We start from the raw sequence: 27,951 nt of genomic DNA on the forward strand, positions 1-27,951 counted from the left end.
TCATTGTGTAACAAAGTTTATTACATATGTCCAAACATATGTACAACACATTTCTCACTAAGAGTGGTTTTTTTGTCACAAATATAAATTATTTAGACTTTCTTAAAGAACATATGATACAGGAACTGTAGCTTGCTTGATGTGGAAGAAAACATGGGCTGGCTGCTCACTGTAACAAATCGGTTAAGTACCCCTGGACAGAAGACGCTTGATTTTCCTTTATATTCTTGTTTAAATATATTTCTCAAATCATTAACTCTTTTGGAAAAAGCACACAAATTACCAGAGTGGGTCCCTTCACCAGTTTGCAAAGAATTACAATTTTGTACTTAAAAATGTGCCTGCGTGAGCCCTCCGTATTGTTCATGAGCTGATATACAGTTTGATAATACAGACGTAAATAAGGCACAAACGGAGAAGCAAAGAAAAAAGGTAGGAAAAAAAAAAGAAAAATGGGGGTGGAGCAGGGTCAGATTTGGCACAGGAAAAGTGACTAAAGACAATAAACACAAAGAAATTTCAACAGCAACTTCCTAATTATAATTCAAGAACAAAAATATTGCCAAACGATTAAGTACAGAGAGGAGAAAAAAGAAGAAGAAGCTTATGTCGCTTAATTCCCCCCCACCCCAGAAATAACTGAGTATTTAACCATCGTAATACTGATAATCAGGGATCGATTGAAGTTGTAGTGTTATAAACTTTCGTACAAGTTGTTGCAATAAATACTGCTTCCAAAGCTTTCAATTCATCGGGCCTACTAACAGTAAAGTGGTTAAAGTCAACAGAGCAGGAGGATTTCAATGATTTATACTACTACACAATGATTTTTTTTTTCCTTTTTAAACACGTGAGAAGTGTGACTTTGTTAAAAACCATCGCTGCGCTTGTAGAAGAAACAACTTGGCTTGTTTCGTCATTTAAGTGTCAACAGATCTCATTTTAACCCGCATGGTGAAACTCCCATGGTTCGGTTCGGCTACATGTTCGACACAAAACATTTTGAAGGTGCAGGTGAGAACACGGTACACATTCTATCGTACGGAAACCTTCTTATGACATCATTTGCACTTAAAGCTAAACGCAAAAATAAAAGTTCATGTCATGGTTCCTTTGGGAATTATCCCATACATTTACCATTCAAAAAGGCCAAAACACCTTCAGGCACTTTTAGGATGGAGATCATGGAGATTTAGTTCTTGTATCCTAAATTTTCTTTATATAATAATAGTCCATGGGACTAAGCATCCATGAGCGCGCCACTCAGTCTTTCCGTGATTAACTGATGAGTTCGTTTAAATAAAATTGCATGTTTTAGGTTCTTTGTTTTTCCATCTTTACGACAGAAAACAAAGTTCTTCCTTCACAGCACAAATTCAGAGCCACAGTCACTGTCGGGGGCGGGGAAGAGCAAAAAATAGTTTGGTTTTGCTGGTAAAGAGGGTACGTGTTGATTCCCTTTTCAACTGTGAGCTTATGTTTTGGCCAGTCCAGACTTGTCCATCAGCAGCAGCATGTGGCTTTGACCCTGGACTAAACACTTAAAAATGAGTTTTTTCAGCCTGCTCTGGGCAGACTTAAGTTTTCCTGTTGTTCCAGTTCGGATCTGCCATGGCATTCAGCTCTCCGGGCCTCTCCAGTGGAGAGCGGGAGTCCTGCGGCGACTTCTGAGCCTGCGGGGAACGAGGGTCTAGAAGTGGAGGAGGTTTTTCAGGGTGGAACGGCCTGTTGTAATGATCTGGCCCTGAAGGACCTGCAGGCCTGTGGTCCGGCATCCTCCTGAAATCCTGAAGAGGACCGTCTCTTCCCTGGTGGTAGTTAGGGCGGAAGTCATCAGGACGTCTTCTTTTGGGGTCTGGATGCCTGAAATATAGTTGAAAGGTCGTTAAACTAAAGAAACAATGGTTCTCCTTACAGTGTAGTATTGTAGGGTCTTTACCTTAAAATATTAAGCACCTTGAGGCAACTGTGTTGTGATTTAGTATAGTATTAATCTAATTATTAATGGAGCTAACATCTCTGTAACTTGGGTGAGAAAAGAGCTTATTATGCACAGTGAACACACCTGCATTAAACAGAGCGCTCTCTCTAAAATGTTGCCCCATTATCTCCTAATGAGCCTAAATAAGTCACCTGATACTAGACATCCCTTCACAGATGTTGGTGTTACCATCGAGCCTGACGCTTTTCCCATTTCCTCCTGTTGTCTGTTAATTATTCTGGTTTTTCCTGAATAGAGGAATTTTTGGTGCCACCTCATTTTTGTATTCAAAACCTGAAGTAGCTACATAGTTTGACTTCTCTCAACAAAGTGAAAACATTTTTACTCGAGTATAGTTTCTGGCTAATCTACTCGCCTCTGAAGGTCACCATATTCATGTAAACTCACCTGTCATAGTAGGGTCGGTGACCCCTGTGGTCCCGGTCGTTGCTGTACTGCTCGTATGGTCTTTTTCGAGGAGAGGAGTTGTTGCGGTAACCGCCCGAGCTGCGGTAGGGGTCTCCGTGCGGCCGCCGATCACCGTAGTGGTCCTTATAGCGATGAGGGTCATAGGGATGATGCCGATCTCCCTGCCACGATGAGTTGCTGTTACCTGGGTAGCTGTATTTACGGTCCCTCTGCCAGTCTCCTCGATCTGTAAAAAAAAGAAAGAAAAAAAAACACAAGCAAGCTGACATTAACTGACCGATGTCTGATTTCTCTCCCTTTGAATAATCATCAAACACACGTACCATCGTTGCTAAAGTGCCGCTTGTTAGCGTTGTACGGTTCTCTGTGGTGTCCGTGGGGTCCTGGCTGAGTGGAGTGCGATGCAGATCTGGAGGACGGCTGAGTCCCCGTGGAGTCTCGACTGGAACCAGACGGCTCTGGCCTGAATGACTTTACTCTCCCTGAAACGTCCTCCTTCTTCTTCTGCTCCTTCTGCAAATGTCACAGGATAATTTCAGCGCTGCTTAGCCACAGTATAACGGGTCGGGTTTAACCCCAAACAGTTGCTCACCTCTTCCTCATGCGATCGCTTCTTCTGTGCCATTTTGTAAAGCTTGTGTAGCTTCCTTGCACCAAACTCTGTAAACTTGGACACGAAAATCCAGAGGTTTCTGTCCAACCCCCCCCCCAAAAAAATAACATAAATAAATAAATAAACAATCAGCAGAATTCAAGAGACAATCGTCATGTTCAGTTACACACAGAAAATTTTAATTTTAAATTTTAATTTCTCACCTTCGCCATATTTTGACGTGTTCGGGATCGCTGTAAGCTTTAAGGCACTCTGTGATGCGGTCTCCAATCTTCAGTAGGCATGTGCGTGTGTGCTGGAGCTGCTCCTGGTCGCTTAGACCCTCATCTGGTTTGTCCAGTTGCTTTAGGGCCTTTTTCACAGGCCTCATGCGTTCCTTACACTACAAACACACAGATGATGATTAATGCAATGCTTTGTTCTTGGGCATTCAAAAAATAAATGCATAAATGTGATTTGTTCACAAGAGCTAAGAAGAAACTCACAATACTGAAAGTCTCCTGGTCAAGTTCATCGTCCTCCTTTTCTTCAATGGGAATTGGTTCAGATCCAGCTGTAATATGAACTGGACCTTGAGTCTTCTTCCCTTTGGCTCCTTTAGCCTGAAAAGTCAGACATCAAAACATTCTTCAGCTGCACGTTAAAGCACAAATCCTGTCCGATTTAGCCTGTGTAAATGTGAGGAAGGCACTTAAATTCAGGTTATCAGCGTCTCTGAAATACCTTTTCTTTTCTGGGCTTGGCACCCTTCTTTTCTTTGTCCCCATCTTTTTCCTTTTTGGGAGTTCCCTGTTTTTCTTTGTTCTCTTTGTTGTCCTTTTTCTTCTGTCTCTTCTTCACAGTGGACTTTTCTGTTCCATCCTCCTGATTAAAAACATATATAACAGCAGGTCATTAGTCATTATTTATTTACTTTTACTACCATTACATGTACTGCAGGCAGGCCTGCGTCCACACGCAGCCTCTAACATCCATAAAGAAGTATAATTCAGTCTGACCGACCTTGACCTCGCCCTCTTCTGACGGGTTGTCTGACAGGCGAGGGGAAGAGATGTCGTTTCCCTGCTCGTCTTTAAGAATCTTGTTCTCCTTCTTCACCCGGGGCTTCCTCTTCTTCACTTTGACCTTGAAGGAAAAGACAACGAGTGAGGCTGAGGTAACGAAAGTCCCTTTGTGTACATGCAAATCCAAGTTAATGAGATAGTGATTAATAGTAGCACACCTCCTCCCCGGTTTTAGCCTGATCTGTGCTGTCTTGTTCTTTTTTAAGCAGCTTGAGAAGATACTCTGCCCTCGCCTGCAGCTGCTTGGCCTGAGGCTTCTTGCTTGGATCATCTGGAAGAATCTGTACAGACAGATTTTATTGTTAGACTCTTTAATTAATCTGTAAATTTTGTATATCCATAAGGAGTGCAGTGAATATGAAGACAGAAATTAAACTGGAAAGAACTTAAAACAGCTTTTTCGAAAGCTTTTACAATAGCTCCATGAAGCCATTTTTCTTTAAATGCTTATAATAAAACTATTTTACATCGTGTGCTTGTGTCATTTTTGCTGTCTTCTACACTGAAACTCTGCTTTTCAGCTTAGCAGTAAAAGTAAGCATGTGACGCTTGCCTTATCGGCGAGTTTAAGGTCAGAATCAGTCTTGATCAGATCCCAGTTGCCAAAGCCGTGCTCGTAGATGCCGAGCAAGAGCTGAATGTCATCCTGCAGATCCCAGTCTACATCAAAGTGAGCCACTTTCACCCTGCACGTCAGCTTAAACCTGGCAGAAGCAAAGTGTTGGTAGTTTTAATCCACAACAGAACATCAAATCTTCAACATGATACAAGACACTGTGTTCCTTCTTATTTCTACAGTGATATCTTACTTATTTCTCTCAGCTGGGTTGGAGGGCACAACTTTGTGCAGCGGCTCGAACTCTTCCTCGTGCTGGATGATGGACTTTGCATTGACTTGCACTCCTGAGATCTTGATATTAATTCCTCGTCGCTTCCCAGGACCTTTAGCTGGAATAATAATAATAATGATGATGCTTCCTCATTTTTGCCACTCAAAAAACTTTTTCTTTATTAGCTAAATGACTAAAAGTGACATACCTTCGACTGGGTTCTCTTTAAGGTGCTCCTCGTGCTCCTGCACTGCAGTCACGCAGCTAGAATGAATCAGTTCACCGAGCCTCTTCAGGTCTGCGATGGATTTGTCCACCAGTTCAGAGTCTCGGGCAATGGCTTCCAACCTGGACACACAAAAATAAATAAATAAATATGCAGAATTTAAACATAAATAAATAAATAAAAATCTGCTTACTGCTACCTTAACATCTGTGACAACAGGCTTACCTTTCAAGTGGACATCCAAACTTCTTGTATGCCTTGATGAACCTGACGATGAGATTATGAATACGTTTTTATTGTGCTGACGAAAAGATGCTTTCAAAGAAAACCGAATGTCACTTTAAGAACAATAAGAAAAACAACACACGGGAGAAGTTTTACCTGCGAATCTCCGCATCAGTGAAACCCTCCACGTTGTTTTTGCGAGCTCTTGGCCTTCCTCGCTTCTTTGGCTTCTTGTCATCATCGCTGTCATCGGTCTCACTTTCAGAGCCTGATGAACGGTGCTTCAGTTTGGAGCCCACATCACTGTCACTGTCATTGGCCTGAGCCTGAAAGCCAAAAGAGCCACATATTGAGCAGCTGCCTTTTTTTTCCCCAGTTTTCTGTAACTCTTATGTGTAATAGTGACACAATCCATAATATATACTCAGTCACGAGGCTATGGGTTCACACAATTAAGGGTGATGCAGGAAAAATAATGGAAATGCAAAACATAATGCAAAGAAAATGTCGACATAAAGCCAACGCAAAGTCTAAAACCAGACAATTGAAAACTGTCATCATTATTACTCTTTCAGCTGCTCCCTTTAAGGATCACCACAGGAGATCACCTGCCTCCATCTCACCCTATCCCTAACATCTTCTTCTTCACACCAACCCCCTTCATGTTCTCCTTCACTACATCCTTGAATCTTTTCTGAGGTCTTCCTGTGTTACTCCTGCTTGGCAGCTCCAGCTTCCTCTCATGTACTCGTTCCTAATCCTGTCCTGGACAATGAAATCTTTGCCTCTGCAGCTAAGCCTCCGGTCTTTTTGTCAGTGCCACCATCTCTAAACCACACTTTATATAGCCTTGCTGGTTTCCTTCTATCACTCATCTCCACCCTGCCTGGAATCTTCAACTTCAACAATTTTCTTCAACTCACTCGTGCACTGTCTGCTGCTTTGGATGGCTGACCCCAGGTATTTAAACTCATCCACCTTCAATACCCCATGCCCCTTGCATTTTCACACCTGTCTCCCTTATAGTCACTCAAATGAACATTACATCAATTCCAGCTTTTCTTTTCGGTCGATGCTACACTGTATCAGCTGGGAGGTACTCAGTGGGAAAAGCACTATGCAAAGCCTGAAAGCTTAACCTACACCTCACATCAACACCCAGAAGAGGGGCATCTTGCTTCAATAAACTTCAGCTGAACTTTTAATAAGACCAAACTGATTAACTTTGTATGTTCACTATTCATAGGCCCTCATGGAGGCTGGATGAGTAATGAGAGGGCTCTTCCATTTGGCCATGCAGTGTGGGAGATTCAATTGTCTTGTGGAAGTTAACAATTTCATAGTCTTGCAAGCTTTCAAAGCTTAAGCTTGTTAGGTAGATGCTGTCATTCATCTCTTTCTTCTATATGTGTGCAATATGAAACAGAGACCAGTGCTGCTTTCACAAATAACCTTTCCTACCCGCTTATTAGAGCTTCTGCTTCGAGGCAGCATGAAGATGTCCTCCATCTCCCGCTGCTTCTCCTCCTCTTCAATTTTGCGACGTTGCTCCTCGGGAATTATGTCATCCCATTCTGGAATGGGCTTCTCCTCGAACTCTGGAGTGCTCTCTTCCATACTGGAGAAATTGGCCACCTGCATTGACACATCGATGAGAGAGAAAGAAAAGAGAGGGGGAGAAAAAAAAGAGACAATTTTGATCAGTATTTTATAAAAAAAATAAAATAAATTGGGTTGTTCTTTGAGGATGCCGTAACAGCTTGCAGATACCTTAAACTGCGACAGAAGTTCATCTGTAGCACTTGAGCCTTGATCACTTTCTCTGGTTTCGGCCAACCTCAAAATCTCATCAATGTCCATTTCCTATAGAAACAAAGATCGTCTGTTTTAACTCCCAAATATGTGAAAACAATTTTAAGCACACACGAGCTTATTCGCCCATTTTGATACCTGTGGTTCAGACTCCTCGCCTTCAGCCTCTTTGAAAAGATCTTCTGCACCAAACTTGAGAATAGCGGTCAGTTCTTCTTTATTGAATGGGTTTGAACTGTTAAAACAAATTAAAAGTGTTAATCACACAAAGAACGTCCACATCCCCTAAAACCCTCACTACTAAATTCTCACAGTCTTACTTTGTGTTTCCTGAGTTGCTGTCCAGAACAGTTCGACCAGTCGTGTCCATTCTCTGAATGACAAGATGGTCCAAAACCATCTTCTTCTTCGCCCTCTCGATAATGTCCTCCTCCACTGTTCCCTTCGTGACAAGTCGGTATATATTCACCTATGAGGGAAAAGCGCAGACACATTTTTATACAACAATCTCACTAGTTACAAAGCACACCTACGATTACAGACGTGAACCTGAGCGTTAAGATTACCTGTTTCTTTTGACCAATCCTGTGAGCCCTCGCCTGCGCCTGCAGGTCGTTCTGAGGATTCCAGTCAGAGTCAAAGATGACGACGGTGTCTGCCGAGGCCAAGTTAATACCTAAACCTCCAGCTCTGGTGGATAAAAGGAAGCAGAAGTCCTACAAAACAAAGAAAAACAACAGAAACGATTATGTGAGCAACTGGAAACTAACTAATGGCGCTATTTGGGCCTTATTGTATAATTTATAAACTATATCCTTCACCAAATTTGCCATATTCTGTGTGTGCAATAAAGAGCAGCCCAGGAAACATGAGGACATGCAGGAAATGGTCCAGCTGGCCAGGGTGCACTTGAGGACTCTGCTATTAAGGGCATTAGAGCCCACGTGCCTTATGCCCCAAACATTTGGTCATCGTTCAGCAATTGAGCCAATAATAAAGAAATTGCTGTAAGTGTATTCTACGTTGTTAAAATATTAGAATAAAAACTGAAACTCTTTTATTTACATACCTCTGAGCCTTCTGCGTTAAAGTGGTCAAGTGCTTGTTTTCGGATTTCTCCCTTTATGGAGCCGTCCAGCCGCTGAAGAGGAGACAAGCAAAGAGAGATTTACCCTTTGAAGATTTTCCCGCCAACCTCTGCATTACTCGTCCTTACATGCCACGCATTGCACTGACTCTATATGTTTAAACTGACCACAACAGCCTAAGACTGTAAGCAAAAACAACCCGAGTCGAGTGACTTGCAGGAGTCCGTCTGGTCTTCGGTAGAAAATAACTTGTTGATATAAATAAACACATGAACTCTAAGGCCCGGAGAAGTATGCGTGCAACAACACTGACATCTGATGCCGAGTCTAATCTGCCCAGTGCAGCCATCCCCAAAGGCACTTTCGCTGTAAACACCGATAAAAGCAACAGTCAAAGCCTGAGGCCTGCCTCTATTCACTGATGTTCCCACTGATGGTGGCGTAGTTATCATGAACAGGAGGCAAGGCGACAGCACCAAATGTATGGTGAAGGTTATGACCAACAATTCTTCAGAAAATGCTTCATTTTTATATTCCATCAGGTCCTCCTGATCTCTAACAACTTATCAAGCAAGAAATTGCATCTCACAGGAGGTGCATCACTGCCCTCCTAACCCTGGAGAAATCACAAAACTGAACACCACAGCCTGAATAACCACACCAATCAATCCTTAGTGAAATCTAACATTAGCCTCCTATGTTTTTCAAATCTTACCTGAAACGGATATCGTTTCTTAGACAGGTATTCAGCCAGAATGTCCAACATCCTGACCATCTGGGAGAAGATTAGGACCCTGTTGCCTCTTTCTCTGAGCCTGGTCAGCAGCTTGTCCAACAGTACCAGCTTCCCACTGCCCCTCACCAGAGCCTAGAAGGCACAAAAGTCAACGCAAAATATCAGTGAGCAGGAAGAGCCGTGTTTTCTTCCTGTGTTAAACTGCAGCTAGTCTCTTTTGCAGAGCAGAGCTATCCTGGGGTGACGCTCGGAGCTAAATCGGGTTCACACTGAGATATACCTGCAGGTGTTCCTGTTGCGTTTCAGCGTCTCCATCCTCGGGCTGTTTAATGAGGAAACTATGGTTGCAGCACTTTTTAAGCTCCATTACGATGTTCAGGAAGCCGCTGGAGCTGCCTCTGGTGCCTTTGGCAAGAGCTTTGTAATTCCTTGTTAAAATCCACCTGGAAATATTCAGGAACAAATCAAGTTAATGAAGAAGAGAAATGCAACCGCTACAAATGGCATTTATAAGAAATTTATAAATTTATAAATGTTACAGAAGGAAGAAATAGAATCATACTTGTAAAATTGTTTCTGCTGTGCGGACATTTCTACACGGAGGATTTGCTCCACCTTGGCCGGGAGAGATTTTTCCACATCTTTTTTGACACGCCGGAGCAGGAAAGGCTCAAGGACTTTGTGAAGACTCTGATAGCCATTTTCCCTTCCCTTCCCATGCTCATCCTCAAAATCCTCCCAGGAGTCAAACCTACGATGCACAGCAGATACAGGAAATGCCACTCGTGTCACACAGGATGCCATTTACCCCGCTTTTGTTCAGTAGAATGCTAAAAGTGTGAATCGGGACGTACTTGTCAGGCATGAGGAAGTGTAAGAGTGACCAGAGCTCTTTGAGCGAGTTCTGTAGCGGCGTGCCGGTAATGAGGAGCCTGTGATTAGACCTGAACTCCATTAATGTTTTGTAGAGCAGGGAGTCATCATTCTTCAGCCTGTGAGCTTCATCAACGCCCAGGAACGCCCAGTTGATGTTTCCGAGCACCCCCTAGAGTCAAATTTTAAGATGCCGTCAGTTATCTCAAAGTATAAACATTCATTTAAAAAAAAGAAAAAAAGAAGAAGCCTACCTTGTCTTTAAGTAGAATCTCATAAGTGGTTAGTAGTGCATTGAAACGGATTCTTTTGGTTTGATGGTTCACCCACTCATAATCACGGATCTGCACAACACAGAAGCACCAGTTCAAAGTATGCAACTATTTGTAGAGCCAGCAGGAGGACAGAAGTATTCGAATTCGACCTACTATTTTCCTGCTCATGACGTCGCCAAGGTAGACCACCACATTCGTGTCAGGGGCCCAGGTGTCGAACTCCCGCTGCCAGGAAGTGAGCGTGGACAGAGGCACCACCAGTAAAAAGGGCCCGTAGAGCTGATGCTGGTGAAACAGGTAAGACAGGAAGGAGATTGTCTGGATGGTTTTTCCCAGCCCCATCTCATCAGCGAGGATAACGCTATTGCACCTACGGAGGGGGACAAAAAGATAGTTATGCAGGCTTTGTAAAATCATATTTGGAGGGGAAGGGGGCGGCCTTGGTTATATTTATTTACCTGCACCAGGAGTGAGCGAGCCAGTTTAACCCATCCAGCTGATAATCTCTCAGTTCAAGGTTGGAGTCCCCAATATATGACGGCTGCTTCTTCAGAGCAACAAATCTTGGTCTTTGCTTTAATACCTGAAATGATAGAAACACACTCCATTTATGAGGAGCAAAACAAGCTCACGTAAAACTAAAAAAAAAGACAAAACAAACAAAGAGACAGACCTGTAGTTACTGGGCTTTTACAAACAATTACTCATAGCACTCAGTAGGATCCACGTTCTACTGTGCACACTTGGTATGCAGCTATTGATTATTTTAGTAATCGAGTAATCTATTGATTATTCCATTGATTAATTGGATGGGAAAAACTTTTCTCATTGGTTTCCATTTCAGAAATTGCAATGTTTTAATGCAAACATCTGTCAAAAAAATAAACAAATAAAACAACTTAACCCTTTTTCAATTGTATTGAGATGCAATATTAAATTTAATTTTTTAAAGAAAACATTCTTTTCTACATTTTTTAATGCAAAAATATATAAATAATCTAAAGTACAATCAAAAGGTCAAAGTCAATAAAATCAGATGTGTATAAAAAAGTAGCCCAAGTATATTTCTATTGGCTCACAAAAAAAGCTTTTATTTTTATATTTTCAAATATTAACAGTTTAATTAATACAATATTTTATATTATTTAACTTTCAGTCTGAAAAATGTTATGAAAGCCTTATAATTAATCAGATGTAGTACACCCCATTCCCAGACTAGTACACCCAGACTCACCCCTGTTTGCTGCAGGTATCGAATCCATGTAAAATAGGACGGCTGCCGTTAACTTACAGTTAACTTATACAGCAAGCTGTATAAGTTAAACGTGTATCAGACTATGTTGACAGATCATCTGCATGTTTTAATAAAACTTCTAGAGGCCTAGTGCAGACTTTTGTTGTGTAAAACAAACAGGAGTGGATTGAACAACAACAAGGTTCGCTTTCCTTCACATCAGAGTTTGTTGATCAGGTGCTTGAGGAAGGATTCCTGCTAGCTGCTTCCCAAAAGGTTTTAATTGTGGTTACAGGAACAGCTGTTTTGGAGTCACAAATGTGGCTTGACAATCCATTGGTCGCTTGTCACATGAGTGTGAGTATCCTACGCTTTCCTTGAACTGTTTCGCCCTAATGCGTGGGGTCGGATTAAACTGTGCTTTGATAGGAGTCCTTGCAGTCTTACCTTGCAGTCTTTAGAGGGAACTGTTTTGCTGGAGTTTCGGTTCATGAAGCTGTCTATGCAGTGCTGAAACTTCTTTCTAACCAAAGCTCCATCTTCCCAGCTGCACTCGGAATAGGGCAGACCCATCCACTTGCACAGGAACTCTGGTTCATTGGAGGACGGAGTCTTATGACTATGAGCTGTTCATTGAATGAGAAAAATGTTAGAAAGATGATTGCAACAAGAACGGTTTTAACAGAGATGGTGGGGAAAAAGTTTAGCAACTTACAGGGGAAGTCAGAGGATCCTGGTGTCTTTCCTGTTTTTGTTGCTGTTAATAACAAAAATAATTTTAATGGTAAATTAATTGGTTCTTATTCTTATATTCATACATCCACCCATGCACAAACACTTTCATACAAGCACCATCTATCTAACAGTCGCACACCAAGACTGGAGCAGCCAGGGATTAAACCCCTAACTACCTCCTGAGCCACAGTCGCCGCAAAAATATAGTTTGCCCACAACTTACATCGAAACTATTTTCTGCAAAAGCGAGAACATAATGATTTCTTACCGATGATACGCTCCACAAACTGAAACTGCTTGTTCAAGTCAGAGGTGAGCTCTTGCTGGCAGTTATGAAATTCAATGTCCTCAGGGGACGCCTTCCTCAACCTACAAACACAGACAAAATTGATGGTGAATTTCAGGGGTGGTGCACACTTGAAAAGAAATTCTGTGTAAATGCGAGGGTCGGGATTTTCACCATGAGTTCAGTTCATCATTTTTCTTCTTAAAGTTCTCCAGTTTCTTCATCCCCTTGACTTTCTGCTGTGTCAGAGAGTCCATGCTCTCCCACGTGTTGTGGATGTAGGACCAGCCCTTCCACTTAATCAGGTAATGAGTCTCCCCTTCATCCTTCTCGGGGTCAAAGCCTTCGCACGGGTCCCCATTTTCCTCCACGGCATACACAGTAGTGCAAGCCCCAGTGGCTACAAGAGACAACGCTGACCTTTAGACTCCACAGAAAGCATTTGAGTGAATATAGGTTTAAAAATAATGAGACGAGTAAAAAAGTATCACCTCCTTTTTTGCCAGTCCTGGCGTCCATTACTTTCTCGATGGTTTCGCTGTCGTCGTCCTGCTGCTCCTCACACGCGTCACCTGTCATTTCGATCAGGTCATCAGAGTCCGTTTCAAAGTCATGTTGGTCCTCTTTATAACTAGAGCACAACAGAAAGATGTGATGAAGATTAGGTGGTGCATGCGAGGTAAAAATGTTACTGCACTTCAACCCGTTTTAACACCAGCACTTATCTTTACATTTTTGCACGCTGTAGTGCCAGTTTTGGAGCATTTAAACTTGATATACATCAATAAAAATAAAATGCATATATAGCTGCGGTAGGACTTACAGGAAAGAGGGAAAAAAAAATCCCAGAAAAATAATATCACTTCCTTCATAGCTCATACAGCAAGACTGACGACACATATTCCATTCTTGGAAGTGCTATGAACAGCTGATAAAGCACCTGCGTCTGGATTATAATTTTATTTTGTTGTGTGCACTTTTTGTTGATTTCTACAAACCCATTAATGAAAGGCAAAGGCATTCTGGGATATGTTGAATTCCTGATATGTAAGTGTAACTCATCTGGCTTTATATGCAAAATCAAAATACATTTCTCAATCTCATTTGGCTAAAATTTTACTGCCATTGAAGTGAGTGCGGACACTTATAAAGGGTTAATAACACTGGTCATGGTGAAAACTCTAAATTACTTTTAAGAAAATATCCTTAACTTTAGGTTCAGCAATTCACCTTTTGACTTTTGTGGCACCCCTTCGTCGCGTCTGCCTCTTTGGAGTGTCTTCCTCATCGTCATCGTCATCGTCGTCGTCGTCCTCTTCTGCCGACGACTCCTGTTTCCGGGACTTCTTCGCCTTCTGAGAGAGCTGCTTTTTGGCTGTTGACGATTTGCCCTGAGGCCTGTAAAACAGAGTTAAACACAAAAACAAAAGAAAGAAAGACAAAATCCACTTAGACACGCTAAACCAAAATTCCTGGCTCGTTCATTTCACACTTTTTTTTGGTTTCTGATTGTTTCATAGGTGATTCTAAAAGCTTGAAGCAGCCAATAGCATTTCACACAGAGCACAGCTGTAGCCAATTTGAGCAAAAACAAATGAGATGTTCGGACATGTCACAGTTTCATCAGGCTGGAGCATTAAAACATTTTTACTCAAACCAAAGAAAAGTCAAACCAATCAGCTCGCTCACACAATATGAAATGATTTAGAGATGCCCAGTGGGTAGCTGTCTGATGGCCAGGCTTCACTTCACTCTTACCTTCTAGCAGGAAGTCGTCTGGATCTAACTTTTTTCTCTTCCTGCTCACTGTCTGTACTGTTGGAAGCATCCTCCTCCTCCTCTTCATCATTTGAGTCATCATCTTTCCAGATATTTCTTACAACAAAGAAATGCCACAAGTTCACCCTCCACGCCCATGACTTTGCCATTTTACCGATTTTAATTGAAAAAAATAATGGCCGTAGGGTGTTCATCACAGCCCAATTTTTTAAAACCAGGGTTGAGCCACTAATTGGATTTTAATGTCGAACAGCACCTGGCTGGCTAAAACTAACTGAGCCCATTCTGAGACAAACAGATACCCATTTTAAAATAAGCTTTAAATGATAAGGTTCACAATATGAACACAGGCTGGCAGCAGAATGACACTAACTGACATGAACTCTAAAAACATGGGTTGAGTTCAGTGCACGTGTCATGAAAATTCAAAAATATTGAAAACAATATTGTGCTGTACTGACAAATTATAAATAAATGAAATAATGGTGAGATTATAGTCCTCAATAAGGTATTGACAGTCTCTATACTTACTCCTTTTTCTTAGCCCGGGAGGTTTTCCTTTTGGGGCTTTCGCTCTCAGACTCACTGCTGCCCTGCAAGAACAGCCAGCAGAAAAACATTTCAATAACAAGAAGCACCCCGACAGCGCAAACCCTCCACCAAGGCAGCTTATTCTCTCCCTCCCTTAACAATACTTTCTTTAAAGAAATAAAGCATTCTGGGGTCAACTTGAAAGAAAAGCAGATGTGAAATGTAAAAGTGAAATCACAGGTCAAATGTTACATGATATTTGGATGAAAATTTGAAATGTGATATTTAGAATCCTCATTTATCAGAATCACTTCATAAATGTTGCCAATACAAACAAAGGCAGCAGAATTTTAAGCGTAGTTTTAAAGATAAGACATTTTATGCAAGTTTCACCTTATTTGACCTTGAAGAACCGGTCAAAGGTCCACAGCAACATGACATTTACAATCCCCATAAAACATATCCTATATGCCTATATGACAATCATTTTGATTGGAATGAGAGAAAATTGGGAACGGACGGTTTCAGAAAGACGAGTTTTTCAGGGATATTCGGTGTGTCACGCTAACACAAGGCATTCACAAACTGCTGTGCTAGCGCTACCCATCAGCCTACTAGCCGATAGGTGTGTGGTATGAATTTTTCTTCGTTCTTGAGTTATGAAATTTACAAGATTTTCAGAAATCTTTATTTCTGTCCTCAAGTTCAAGGTCACTAAAATTCAAACTCGTCCAAGATTTTTAGCAGATTGCCCTGTTGTATTTTGAATTTTAAAATCCAACATCGTCTTGTTCTCGAGTTGTCGCATTCACAAACTTGGGTGTCTGCCTGCCCAGCTGGGCAACAACAATACCCACAAAAACCCAGCTCAACCATGGATTTTATCAAGCATTCTTCAGATTACCGTAAGTTTTCAATCATTCTGGGCTAGAGAGGTAATTCAAATGCTGCCTGAAAGATGAGCCAAAATGACAATATAAGTTCATTAGGCCTGCATGCAACTTGGGTGATAAAGGGTTAAGTTGACCTTAAAGATCTTGGTGGCTGTAAGGCAAATCTGTATGTACCGCTAACAATGACGCCACTTTTGTACCTCTACAAAATTTTATCAGAATTCACTGCAATCTTTAAAGCTACAGACAAACACACATGCAAATGCTACCAAAAATAACCACCTTGGCAGAGAGAATAAGTGTCAAACAGACCAACACTACAAAACATCCACTAGATGGCGTGCATGGCTTGTTTATAGCAGCTGATGTCAATGCAGATAACTGCAAACCAGTACTGCTCATTCACATCTGCTTACCCCAGCTCCAATGTTTAATCGAGCTGGCTCCTGCCTGCTCCGATTGGACCGCCGGACACCGTACACATCTGGATGTTCTTCCCACATCTTTGAAAGAAAACAATCAGATGCTATAAAAGAAGCCACGGGGTTTCTGTATTTCTTTTTGTAAATGTAACATGTCGTCTTTTCTACTCTGCTGTTGTAAGCTTGCACTACAGGGCTGAAAGTAACGATGAGTGTGTCGATTTTTGCCTCAGCTCATTTAGTCATTGCTGCAAACCATCCACAAGCCACTGTGACACGTCAAAATGCATAGCTCTGTCAGACGAACGACGACTGTACACTTATATTCAGTTTACGATTAGCTGAGAAAAGAAAAGCAGCAAATCTTCGCTCACGAGTTAAACATTAACTGGGATTTTTCAGAACATCGATTGTTCTGTTGACTCTTAATTGTTACTGTAACCTTTTATGGCCTTTATCAAGGATTTATATCATTAAAGAATAGCCTTTATCCAGCTCCACCTAAAATTCAAATAATCTTTGCGGCTGAGTGTCTGTATCACGTCTGTGGGAGAGTAATGTGAGCACATTGCATAATCACGATGACCTAGGACACAGCAAGAGCCTGACACAGATAGAAGGACAGTCTGGATAAAGAAAAGCTTTTACTGCAGAGAGCTAAAGCCCAAGTTTCCTGCATGTCACAACTTCATGATCAGATTACCACGCTCATGAATTAAGTCATTTCCATCACCACTGTGAAAGGGCAGGAAGTACAATCTGGTTGAATACAGAAAGTCTCCGATGGCCTTTACCTTCTTCACATCAGCCAGGCGCTCCTTCTTTCTAACTGGCTTGTCTTTGACCTCTGCTGCGGTTTGCTGTGACTTGGACTCTGCAGATTCGCTCTCTGACTCTGAGTGACTCTCTGACTCTGAGGAGCTGTTTGACTCGGAGTTGTGCGATCTCCTCCTTTCACTGCCATGTTCGCTCTCTGACTGACTTCCCGACTCCGACGCAGAGCGGTTGGATTCCTCTGAAGCCGAAATGCTACAGGAAAAAGAATATGTTCATTTGACTTTGCAGTCAATGATGGGCTATTGCTCAAAGAGCTATGTGCAGCATCATGGCAGTAACAGGAGTTGTCGGTGGCAGCAATAAAAAGAACAAATATTTATATAAATAAAAAAGAAAGTCTTAAATTTCAGAGCACACCCCCACATGAAGGGCACAGCGAAACTGCAAAAGCTGGATGGCATCAGTAATTCGTGACTTGGCCGGGAGGAAGCAGAAGCCTCATTACATCATGCTCCATGTTCCTTACTCAGCTAACCATCTTATAATAACCTCTTTCTCTCCAAGGCTCATAAATCCTCTTACAGGCATTTTAAACAGGCCTGCAGTGAACAGACCTGGTTTCACAACTAAAATACATTAAAACTGGGTCAAACACATTTAGCAGGATCAGTCTTTTCCACTCTGCCATCCTCTAAATGCCTGTGGCATAATGCAAAGCTACGAATTACCACAAGAAATATATAATTAGAAAATGCAATAAATAGGTGAATTTCATCCGTAGAAAAGATTAAAAACAACCAAAGAATTTACAGAAGCACCGCACCCATCTGCAAGAATGGTCACTGTTCAGTGTTTATTGATCACTCACTCCTAATCTTTTAACTCAATCCCTTAAAACCACATGAATGGTCACAAGGAAGGTCAATATAGTTGGGAAACTAACAAAAATACTACTACTACTACTACTACTACTAGTAGTAGTTAATCTGGTAAGAATATGTTATCATGATATTGCTGATGAGGCTTTGATACTTTGGAAGTCTACAAGACTTAAAGTCAACTGCTTCCAGAAAGTTGTCAGTTTTTATTGTAATGCACTTACTTGTTTTTTCCTGTGGCATGGGTCCTTCATACAATAAAAGAGAAACTAACACTGAAACAAATCAAAGCTAAACTGAAACAAGCAAAATTACTGTGGAAAGTAATTTAAATCGTATACAAAAAATCCTAAACTATAAGCTCTGACCACAAGTGCACATTTCTTCAGTTTAAAATGTTTTAAGGGCAGCTTGGGCTGTGAGCAGTTTAATAAAGCTACGTTCTTCTATGCTGTACTTCATATGAAAGTTTTATAGAGGCCTGAAGACGTATAAGGATTCAATGAAATAAAAATAAAAAAAGAGACATTTCATAAGCCAAAAGGAGATAAAACTATAATGCATAAAGCAATAAGAATTTTAAACATCTCATCAAATTAATATTTTTTCTGACGCTTTCAACTTTGATTCAAATGAACTGGCCTTGTGCGTAAACATATAGGTTTTGGCTGGAAGTTTCAGTAAACAGGGGTTATCGGTGGATAGATTTGTGTGCAGTTATCTTTTTGGCCACAAGGTGTCACCAGAGCCCAGCATGGCTGGGCATAAATCTCAAGCAATCACTGCCATTTACAATGGATCACATTTTAAACCATGAAAAAGGCATCGTGTCCCATAAATGTTTTCATTAAAAACATTTGGTGTCATTTCGTCTAATGATCATCATTACTTTTATTTTGAAAATGGAGAAAGTGCTTATAATAACCATCTCGTGCCCTTTTTTAGACGATGGGAATTATGCTAAAGGCAAAAATCAATTAAAATGGTTGAAAGTACGCTATTACAGCATACACATAAAATAAACTGTTTCTATTTTGCACAACCTCTATGTTGCGCTCCTTCAAAGACAAAACTCGGAAGTAGATGGCTTCTTCCGCTTTAAGTGAGGTCAGGAATGGGCGGGTCATAGAGACATTCTCGAATTATTATTGGCTGGCGTGTTGCTAGGTGGCCACCTAGCCTATCACAGCCCTCCATGCAGTCTCCCTAGCATCTGAGGTCTTCCTGTTCCTCCTCTGTGTAGTTCTGAGCTGAGTTTTAATACTGGTAAGTGAGCAAGCTGGGTACACAAAGCAAGGGCCATTTTGTGACTCAGGAGAGTATGTAAATACTACTTTCATGTCATTTAATTACACAAACCGGATAGATTTCCCTCATGTTGTTATTTTGGTTGCTTTGTTTGAATGCTCAGTGCTCAGCTCTCTGTCTAACAAAGTCAGGCTGTCAACACTGCAGAGGACACGTTTCAGTCACACTAGAGGAAAATACTAAAATGGCTGCCACAGGATCACACACATAGAGACTACAAGTGTGATGTAACCTAACTGCAGTGTACAGCCAGTGTAATGCTGTGAGGGTGCTTGCAAACTGATGTCTTTTTTTAAAAACAGTCTATTGAGGTCAGGTCGCAGTATTTGCTTTGACAACATGGCAGTTATTCTTATACTGTTAGAAAACAGCATTTATGCACTGAGAACAAACAGATCCTCCTCTTTTCGAGAAAGAAAAAGAGCAGCTAGTCACCCCAGCATTATCCTCAAACCATGCAAGATTATTTGATGACATCTTTATTGATCAACAGATGTTTCCACTGATTTTGATACGAAGATTTGGTGTACCTGAGGACCACAGGGCCTTGCAGACATCAACAAAACACAATAATAAAAGTGGACAATAAGGCAAGAAAATGCCACTGTGTTAAAGTATTCAGACTCCAGGCCAGAGGCCTTTACAATCAACCTAGCAGGAAATACAAATAAAGCTAGATTAAGTAAAAATTACCACTGTTTAGCTTCAAACATTCAGAATATACATGTTCAAAAAATACATTTACATCCATATACCCAAAATAAAATGAGCACCATAATCATTTAAATGTAGTGGACATGAGGATAAGAGAAAAAAAGGTTCGAATTGAAAATGCTCTTACAGGAAAGTAAAAATAACACCTTAAAAACATGTTAAAATTCTGTTACATAATGTAAGAATGTGAACACTGACATAACCTCTTTTTTACTTTTAGCAGCTGTAAACAAAACAAAACAAAAAAACAAAACAAAAACTGTTTACAACCACTGAGCTTTAATGGCTTTTTAATAAACAGAAGTAATCCAGTATTAAAAGGTAGATGTGGTAAAACTTTAAACTATTTGGCAAAAAATGTAAATACAGAATAAAATAAAAAATAAAAATAAGTAGAGACTGACATAAAGTGAGAGCTGCGGGCACTTGCATGGTCCAGAAACTATCTGGTAAAGTATGTTACATATAAAACAGTTGTAACACTGTATATATTAGTGTCCAATGACAAATCAGTGCACTGTTTCAGAAATAAATCAAACCCCAAAATCAACAACGTTAGTTAAAAAAAAAAAAAATGGTGCAATGCAGTACTAACTCCAAGACAAGGTCATAACATTATAGCGAACGGACATTAAGACATCTGTGACAAGTTTTTTGCAGAATAATACAGGAGGAAAGGCTTTCCCAGTGGTCTAACACATGCATCTTGTGGGCAAAGATCCATAACACAGGCCTGAAACCTCAGTATTGAGTGTAAGAAATGGTAAGGGGGGAAAAAAATCAGGGTGTGGCTATTAAACAATAGCAAGGTCATTCAAGACACTAGTGCACGTCTTCAAAACCACGTCGCATATCTAACACAGGTGATCAACCATGCTTGACAACGTAAACAATCAAAGCAGAAACGGAAAAAAAAGGTGAAAAGTATAAGGCTCATACCTTGATGCATTGCTTTGAGTCGATCCTTCATCCTCTTGTTTTTTACTTTTACTCTTCATCATTGTTGTATCCTGAAAATCTGAATGGATGTTGCTTTTGTCCTGGTATTTACTGCCAAAAAGTTAAGAGGAAGCATGAACTATCATACAAGTCCCACAAGATTGCTTTTGCTCAGGTGGCAGCTAAAGCCTCGGCGGTGCGACACGAGCAGGGGGAAAAGCAACAAATCGAAGAAATTAAGGATCATTATTTACATCGCTGGGTTAAATAGACCTCACAAAAACGACAGGTGCTCTCACAATAAGTTAAATGCCTTTGAATGTCTTTCAATATAGTTCACAGATCGAGCCGCATGCCGTTAATTCTAACTGCGTCATCAGACAAAGCGGTAGAAAAATAATATTTAAACATGAAGAAAAACAGTAAATTAAGCTTGACACAGTGTAAACATGTCAATTCAACGTGGAGAAAGGTGCTAGTCCATAAATGAACTATTAGAATCTCGTTCGCCCTATAACACTTTAAATATGCCTCCGACTCGAATAAAAATAAAGATATAAAGATAATTACTTAATAAATTACAAAAACAGCCTTGTTTCTATAAAGCTCGTAGGCCCCTTGCATTCTTCATCTACTGAGAGAGCGACAGAGGAGAGGCAGCAGCACACTAAAAATGGAGGCGCGCCATGGCTGCCAGAGACCAGTATGGAAAACAACGACGAGCACTTCGCCGGAGCAGACGGCTCCTACGGCTCGAAAAAAACAGCACTAAAACGGCGTAAATCGCGTAGATTTTCGTTAAAAACACGAGCGCACGATCGTAGCCCTCAAAATTTCATCAAAAATCGAGCGGTCTCGGACGAAAAACAGGCAAAAGAAACGGTCTAACGAAAGCCCATGGCACCCTTCCCAAGGCTCAGCCGCCATCTAGAGCTCCTTCCCTGCTCTGAAAGCTTTGCCTTTGATTGACGTTATTTCCATTTACCCCACACTCAGGTGATGTTTAAGTCCCTCCCCTTTTATTATGTTTTTAAAATTCGTTTATATGAACTTACATACATTTTCTGCCCCAGGACACAAGCCTCAAAGTGAAACCTTTCTTGCCCTTTGATAAAAGGTAAGAATACTGAGAGGCTGTAAAAGTATATATTTTGCACCAATTACATCACTTCCTGCGCAGGCAGGAAGAAGGACGACCAGTAGCCATTTTAGAGAGCCTTTGGAAACCATTTGGGCTCTGACCAGAAAGCTTTCAAGTGAAGTGTATTTTCAGGTGTTTTAGGGTTAGTTAAGCTTCACCAGTGGGGCTAATTAAATGGAAAAAGGGGAATTTTAATCACTCCTTTCTCTTTTATCTTAGAATTCAACTTGATAAATTCCAACACGAGTCTGAAGCTCAATTTCTATGGCCATACCTTGATAATTATTGACACAAAGCCAATGAAAAGTAATGTGATATTTTGTATGTATTAACAAATACAAAAACGAACTTCCGACTTTAGGTACTTCAACGTTGTCAAATTTTTTCTGCAAATGTGCCCTTGATATTTCTCTGCTAATGAAACAAAGCCAGGAAAAAATATACGAGGTCACATACTTTATTTAAAACAACATTTGAATATCAAATGTACAAAAGGCTGACTTTCCAAAATCAAATGTTAACTTTTCAACGAGTCCACTACATAGCCAGCAAAGGTGTTCCAGAGTCCATGTTGTAGGTAAAAAAAAATAAAAAATAAAAATCCAAATGTCAAAGTCCAATCAGAAAAAGGTTTCATCTTGTCAAAATTTGGCTAACCGCCAAATAACTTGCCATCTTCACGTTAAACAACGTAGTCTCCACTTCAGCAATATCCAGTTGAATGGGGTCTTGATAGGATAAAAAAAGAAGGAAGAATTGTAAGCCCACAGTGCAATGTCCAGCAGTTAAAACCAGGTATCCTAAACTAGATTACAATTATGCCAGTCAAGCAACATACGTAGCTAGCTTTCAGCTGCGCTAGCGATCACTGTGCAGGTGTAGTTTGTTTTTTGAGAGTTAAGTGTTCCTATGAACGCGGAATTGATTAAAAAGGATACAAACAGTAAGTGAACTGTAATAAAATGGCATAGCGATGTACTGAATGCGAATTTAAATTCGATAGGGTTCGCAACTGAACTTTGTAACTCTTGATACGTTTACAATGAAACCCAAGACAATGTTGTGTTGGTCCCAAGCTTTAATGGCTGTGGTACTTTTTTGTAGTGCTTTAAAAAAAATTGTGTGGGTTTTAAAGTAATTAGCACAATGAAATATGGGCTGAATAGGTCTTCCAGCAATTTGCGAAAAGCATTTCCTCAACTGACCACCAGGAGTAAAATGAGTCTAGAGTTGCACCTAAAGTCACATCAATCAGTTACGTATGCAATCTATTCACGCAACAGCTTCGATGTTCACACAAATTAGGAGTAAAACAGCACAACACAGGTCCGTAAGCAAATATTACTATATGAAAAATATGATCCACTTCATCAATTACCAGACTAACCAATTACATGAGCAACAGATGAACAACACATTAGCATCCAATAACTGTTAAAGCAACAGTTCAAACTATGGTCATTTTCAGTTGTCCACTATTCAGCAACAAGTAACTGTGGTTTGGTATTGGTCTTGTTTTATCAGGTTTTCATCACAATGAAAAGCTATAAGATTTGGCAAAATTAAGTATATAGGTAAATATGGCTTTTTTTTATTAAATGCCTATAGGAGGCAATACAGGCAACATCCCCAAAAATTGCTTGTAGCCACATGAAATTGTTGTGTGTATCCTACAATGAAATTTATCGTCCCAAACTTCCCCTTTGTTAATTCATTTTCACAGCTGTTTTTTGCTAGCCTCTTAGAACTAAAAGTGAATGTCAGTCATAAAACATGGACAAACTTTACTTAAAGAAAACCTAGTTGAACTGGATCTAAATGTAAATATTCTGTTGAAACTTAAATTTGCCAATCAAAAAGCACATGACAAACGCAATCAGGTCAAAAAAAAAAAAAAAGGAACTTACAGAGCTGTCTTCTTTTTCTTCACAAATTGAAATCTTCTCCACAGTGTCTTCTGTCTCCACTATAGAAAAGATGAGGAACAATGAATGACACCCATTTAAAATATTCACAGAAAGATTTCCAGCTTTACAGGCTTTAATGAGCTTTAAGTGCTTGGACCTTTTAATCTATAAATGCTAATTCTAACTGTCAAAGATGGCTTCCAAACACTCATTTCCCTTGTTTCCAGTTGAGAATGATTTGAATGTGAGGAACGCATTTCTGAGAAAACAAAACCAACCTTTACAGCAATAATGACTTGAAAGATAATGTTATTTAACATAAAGGTTAAGGAGAAATGGTCATATTTAAACTCATACTGACTTCAACCTTTGTTGTTAATGTAAAATCAGTATTTTGTGCTTTAAAAGATCTTATTATATATATATACACACACACACACACACACAAACACAAGTACATATTATATGGTAGATGTACTGGACTGAATGACAATTAGAGCTGGCAGGATCTTCTTAGTCGTTTTGCAGACTTATAATTTATCTAATGCAGATAAAAAATACTTGGCAATTTATAAGTCACTGTCGAGACACTCAGGTTTTGGTGTATGATACATTTATGTGCTGTGTAACTCAAGTAGCTTCGCAAGTTAAAACTATTGCAGTTCTTTCTTTTCAAATTTATTCTATCAAATGAAACACTTTGTATTGCTCACTGGAGAGTGTTTCCTTTATGTTCTGTGTGTGGGGATATCTAACCTGTGGATTTATTTTAGGATTTTTACAATTACTTCTCACGATTAGAAGACAAGATTAATAAATGAATACTTTTTTTTTTTTTTTAAATCACACCTGAAAAGGACACCGAAAGACTTGAATTTCTGTGCGGAGAACAAATTGTGGTTGCCACTTTAATTGGTTTGGCAACATTTATGGGAAATAATCAGTTTTTTCCATTTTGAGAAAATTCTTAGTTACTTATACTTGTTACCCATCTGTGCAAGAAATTTTCCAAAATGCAAAATGGTCACATTCTTGGCTCCAAGTACTTCTACGAGACCCGTTCATTCCCACAATCCAGGGACTATAACCATTTTTATGTTATAGTTAGTGACTTTCTAGTTGAATTTTGCTTCCCAATTTATCAAACATTTTAAAATGTAAGATGTAATTGAATGTGGAGCATTTGCAAAATTTGTCAACTGCTTCCAGACACAAAAGTTCAGAGGAAAAGAAAAGGTTCAGTGACACTTTAGGTATAAATGATTAACAATTCTGCCCCAGAGGAGTTGAATTGCGGTTTTTAACACTTTAAGTTTTAGTACACCTGCAAATGAGATGCAACAAAAATTCTTAAGTGGTAAAGCATTAAAAGCAGAAACGTTAATGATGATGTGCTAAAGTTTCCAAAGCATGTCGTTTACACATCGGTTACAAAAACATTGGCTCAAGTATAATTTACGATCACACACGAAACACATTTCTTGCCCATGTACTACAATTGGTGTCATCGTTTAAAATCTGACACAAGAGTTATGAAAAGAACAATTCTTAAGATTATTCACATGTTAGCTAGTCAATTGTAAAATTATCATCAACGTGTTGCAAATAGAGATGTTCTCTTAAAACAACACAATAGCAGTTTAATATTAAGCAATTTAAATATTAATGTGCTGTAAGCTATAAAAATGTGCGAAGTGATCTTACGTGTCTGCAGTACACTTTATTCTAAGTGGAGGGAAAATTATTTTGAAATAACCGCGTAACGTTGCCATCCATAGTAAGTGAGCTCACTTCTATACATTTGGAATTTATGTGTTACATCATACACTAGGGGGCAGAACTGTGTTTGTTCAGAAGCGTAGACGTAGCGGTACTTCCTAATAATGATTCTGATGTACAAGCAAAAAACATAAATGTGGACTTTACAGCGTTGCTTTTTTTAAAATCAAATTAGTAAGGTTTTTTTTTTTTTTAATTGTTATTGTGATTTTTTTTTTTTTTTTTTTAATAATTCAGCACATTTTTTTAAGAGTTCAAAGCTCAAACTGCTTATAAGAATTCTTCTAAAGACACTCAAACTGCCTTAAAATGATACTTACAGTGTCTACTTGCAGTACGGATCACTCAAATTCTTCCAATCACGTTGGCTAAATGTCAACCCTTTGAAATAACAAAAAACAAAAAAACTTTTTTCAGAAAGGAACTGTGACAACAGCACGCCCTACTGGCTGCAGGTATGCAACAGTAAAGACTAACGAATGGTAAGACTACGCAAAATACCCTGGTTGGTACAAATATAAAACATACCATTTAGATAAGGCAAAGCAATCTCCGCTCTTCTTTGACGTCATTGGGGAAACATCACACCGAATCCCTGCAAAAAACAAAACATTATTTTGATTATTCTAGAAGTCGCAATTAAAAAAAATCAGAACTTACATAGGCATACAAGCCAGTCATAAGCAAGCCATCTGTTTTAATACCTTTTTAAAACAATATTTTAGGATTATCCAAGACCTTATTAACATATTACCATATTACAAAAACCCTAAATAAGTATTTACATATTTAGTTGTTACTTAGTAAAATGTTTTATCTTTGCGTGCTTTGTTGACTCGAAACACGACTAAATTTGTCTTAAACAGTAACATCCATTAGAGAATACCTTAAAGAGGACATTTTGTCATGTGTAGGGTGGTACTAATCCGTTGGATTTAACGATATAGTCAAAGTTAGATGTATTATGCCATAAAAGACTAAATATCATCTGCTTTTATTATGTGTTGCATTTCCCTTTATATGTTTAGAAATCAACAACCTCATCCATGAGACTGAGATATTAACATGATTTTATGTCTTTATTTAATTTTATTACAGAATTTAGAATTTCCTTAAATTCACATACTTTTGGTGAAGCTTTCTAGCATAACTTTTTCTTTACATGATTTACAGATGTAAAGTGACTTGAAGAAGAAAATTTATGTGAATATTTAAATGACTTCTCCCTTCAGTACCTCAAAGGGTTAAAAGCCAACACCCTATTTTGTATTTCTAAGTATATCTTGGCTTTTATAAGGTACAGAACCTACATTTTCACAATCAAGTTATGTACTGTTTATGTATGGTGTCTAAAATAAAAGGATTTTAGTTAATAGTCATATTTTGGACATTTTAGCAACTTATCACAATTTATGTAAAGTATTTTTAATTAATAAGCAATGAGTATATAATACTTTGTTACATCTTGCTACAAACTATATCTGAGCGGTCTGTGTTAATAAAATGTAAGAAATCATCGATTTTTAAATATTTTTTTCATCTAAAACTCGATGAAAAACCTCAAAAACCGAATACTGTGAAAATAAGAAAAAATGTACTTGAGGTTGTTGCGTTAATATCAATCAGCTCCCGATACAACATTTTTAAAACGAAACTTTTGCTTATTTTTGCTGGTTTTGTCGAACAAATTCAGACAAGGGCATTTGCCCTTTCAAGGACAAAGCAAATTTTAAATGCGTAGGTTGAAATAACTCCAAACAGGTCGCGAACAAATACACTTTCAAAAATCTAAACTAAGCTAACTCAAAACTGCCCTTACAAACATACAAAATCCACAAACTAAAAAACAAATACATGCAATTTAAACTCTGCAGACCGTTTTCTTTTTTTCTTCGCTAACAGCACACCATAGCCATTTTTACCAACACTGCGCCTATCTGTCGTTCTTTCCACCATATTGCTTTACACGCCTGGCTCGTATTTTTCAGCTATTAATGTATGATTACTCTTAAGTTCTTACCAATTTCCCGGGCCGTGTCTATCCCCCGTCATCTGCCTCGGTCAGTGCCGCATTTTTGCGCGATTTTCGCCGTTTTGGTGGGTCTTTGAGCCGCATCGCTGAGCCCTTCCTCCACTTCGTCGTCGACGCTTTGCTCCTCTGCTGCGTGTGTCCTCCTCTCTGCCTCTGCCTGAGCTGATATCCTTCAGCGGCTCTGCCCACTTTTGCTCTCAACGTAAGCCAAGCTCCACTTCCTCTACAGCCCCATCTAGCTAGCGCTAGCATCATACTGAACATAAAAGAAACGTCCTCCTTTTTTTTTCTTTCTTCGGCTGAGCTCATGCCACGTTAAAAACAGCATATTTAAAACATTTTCGTAAATGAAAGAAGTTAACAAAACATTATGATGGCCAAGTGTAGCTGTATATTTGTCAGATAGAGCTACATTAGGACGCTAGCTAGAGGTCCAAGTGAACT

At 39.5% G+C, this 27,951-nt stretch overlaps 1 protein-coding gene across 2 annotated transcripts; it reads right to left on the bottom strand.

Annotated features, from left to right (window-relative positions):
* Window positions 1-27,718, bottom strand: chd2 (chromodomain helicase DNA binding protein 2). 2 transcript variants are annotated; one of them, XM_084933361.1, is made up of 42 exons: window positions 27,496-27,718; window positions 26,004-26,070; window positions 25,796-25,856; window positions 23,697-23,755; window positions 20,649-22,517; window positions 16,827-17,061; window positions 16,027-16,113; window positions 14,718-14,779; window positions 14,166-14,282; window positions 13,638-13,805; window positions 12,899-13,038; window positions 12,582-12,807; window positions 12,390-12,490; window positions 12,102-12,143; window positions 11,834-12,012; window positions 10,611-10,735; window positions 10,306-10,522; window positions 10,132-10,221; window positions 9,859-10,049; window positions 9,567-9,755; window positions 9,285-9,447; window positions 8,984-9,136; window positions 8,250-8,321; window positions 7,747-7,896; window positions 7,501-7,649; window positions 7,319-7,415; window positions 7,139-7,231; window positions 6,830-7,003; window positions 5,525-5,694; window positions 5,369-5,410; window positions 5,126-5,265; window positions 4,897-5,035; window positions 4,641-4,791; window positions 4,246-4,368; window positions 4,026-4,148; window positions 3,747-3,887; window positions 3,509-3,625; window positions 3,227-3,405; window positions 3,003-3,102; window positions 2,734-2,923; window positions 2,390-2,636; window positions 1-1,863 (listed from the first exon to the last, which is right to left on the bottom strand). In XM_084933361.1, the coding sequence occupies exons 5-42, from the start codon at window positions 20,708-20,710 to the stop codon at window positions 1,578-1,580; spliced, it is 5,430 nt and encodes a 1,809-aa protein (XP_084789487.1). In that variant the 5' UTR covers window positions 20,711-22,517; window positions 23,697-23,755; window positions 25,796-25,856; window positions 26,004-26,070; window positions 27,496-27,718; the 3' UTR covers window positions 1-1,577. The 2 variants fall into 2 exon arrangements, with proteins under 2 accessions (XP_084789487.1, XP_084789488.1); XM_084933362.1 differs by lacking the exon at window positions 14,166-14,282 and having other exon boundaries at window positions 27,496-27,717.
* Between the last annotated feature and the right edge of the window lie 233 nt (window positions 27,719-27,951).

This window comes from Perissodus microlepis, chromosome 7 (assembly GCF_051167445.1).
Source record: "Perissodus microlepis isolate ML-2025 ecotype Zambia chromosome 7, ASM5116744v1, whole genome shotgun sequence".
NCBI classification, from domain to species: Eukaryota; Metazoa; Chordata; class Actinopteri; order Cichliformes; family Cichlidae; genus Perissodus; species Perissodus microlepis.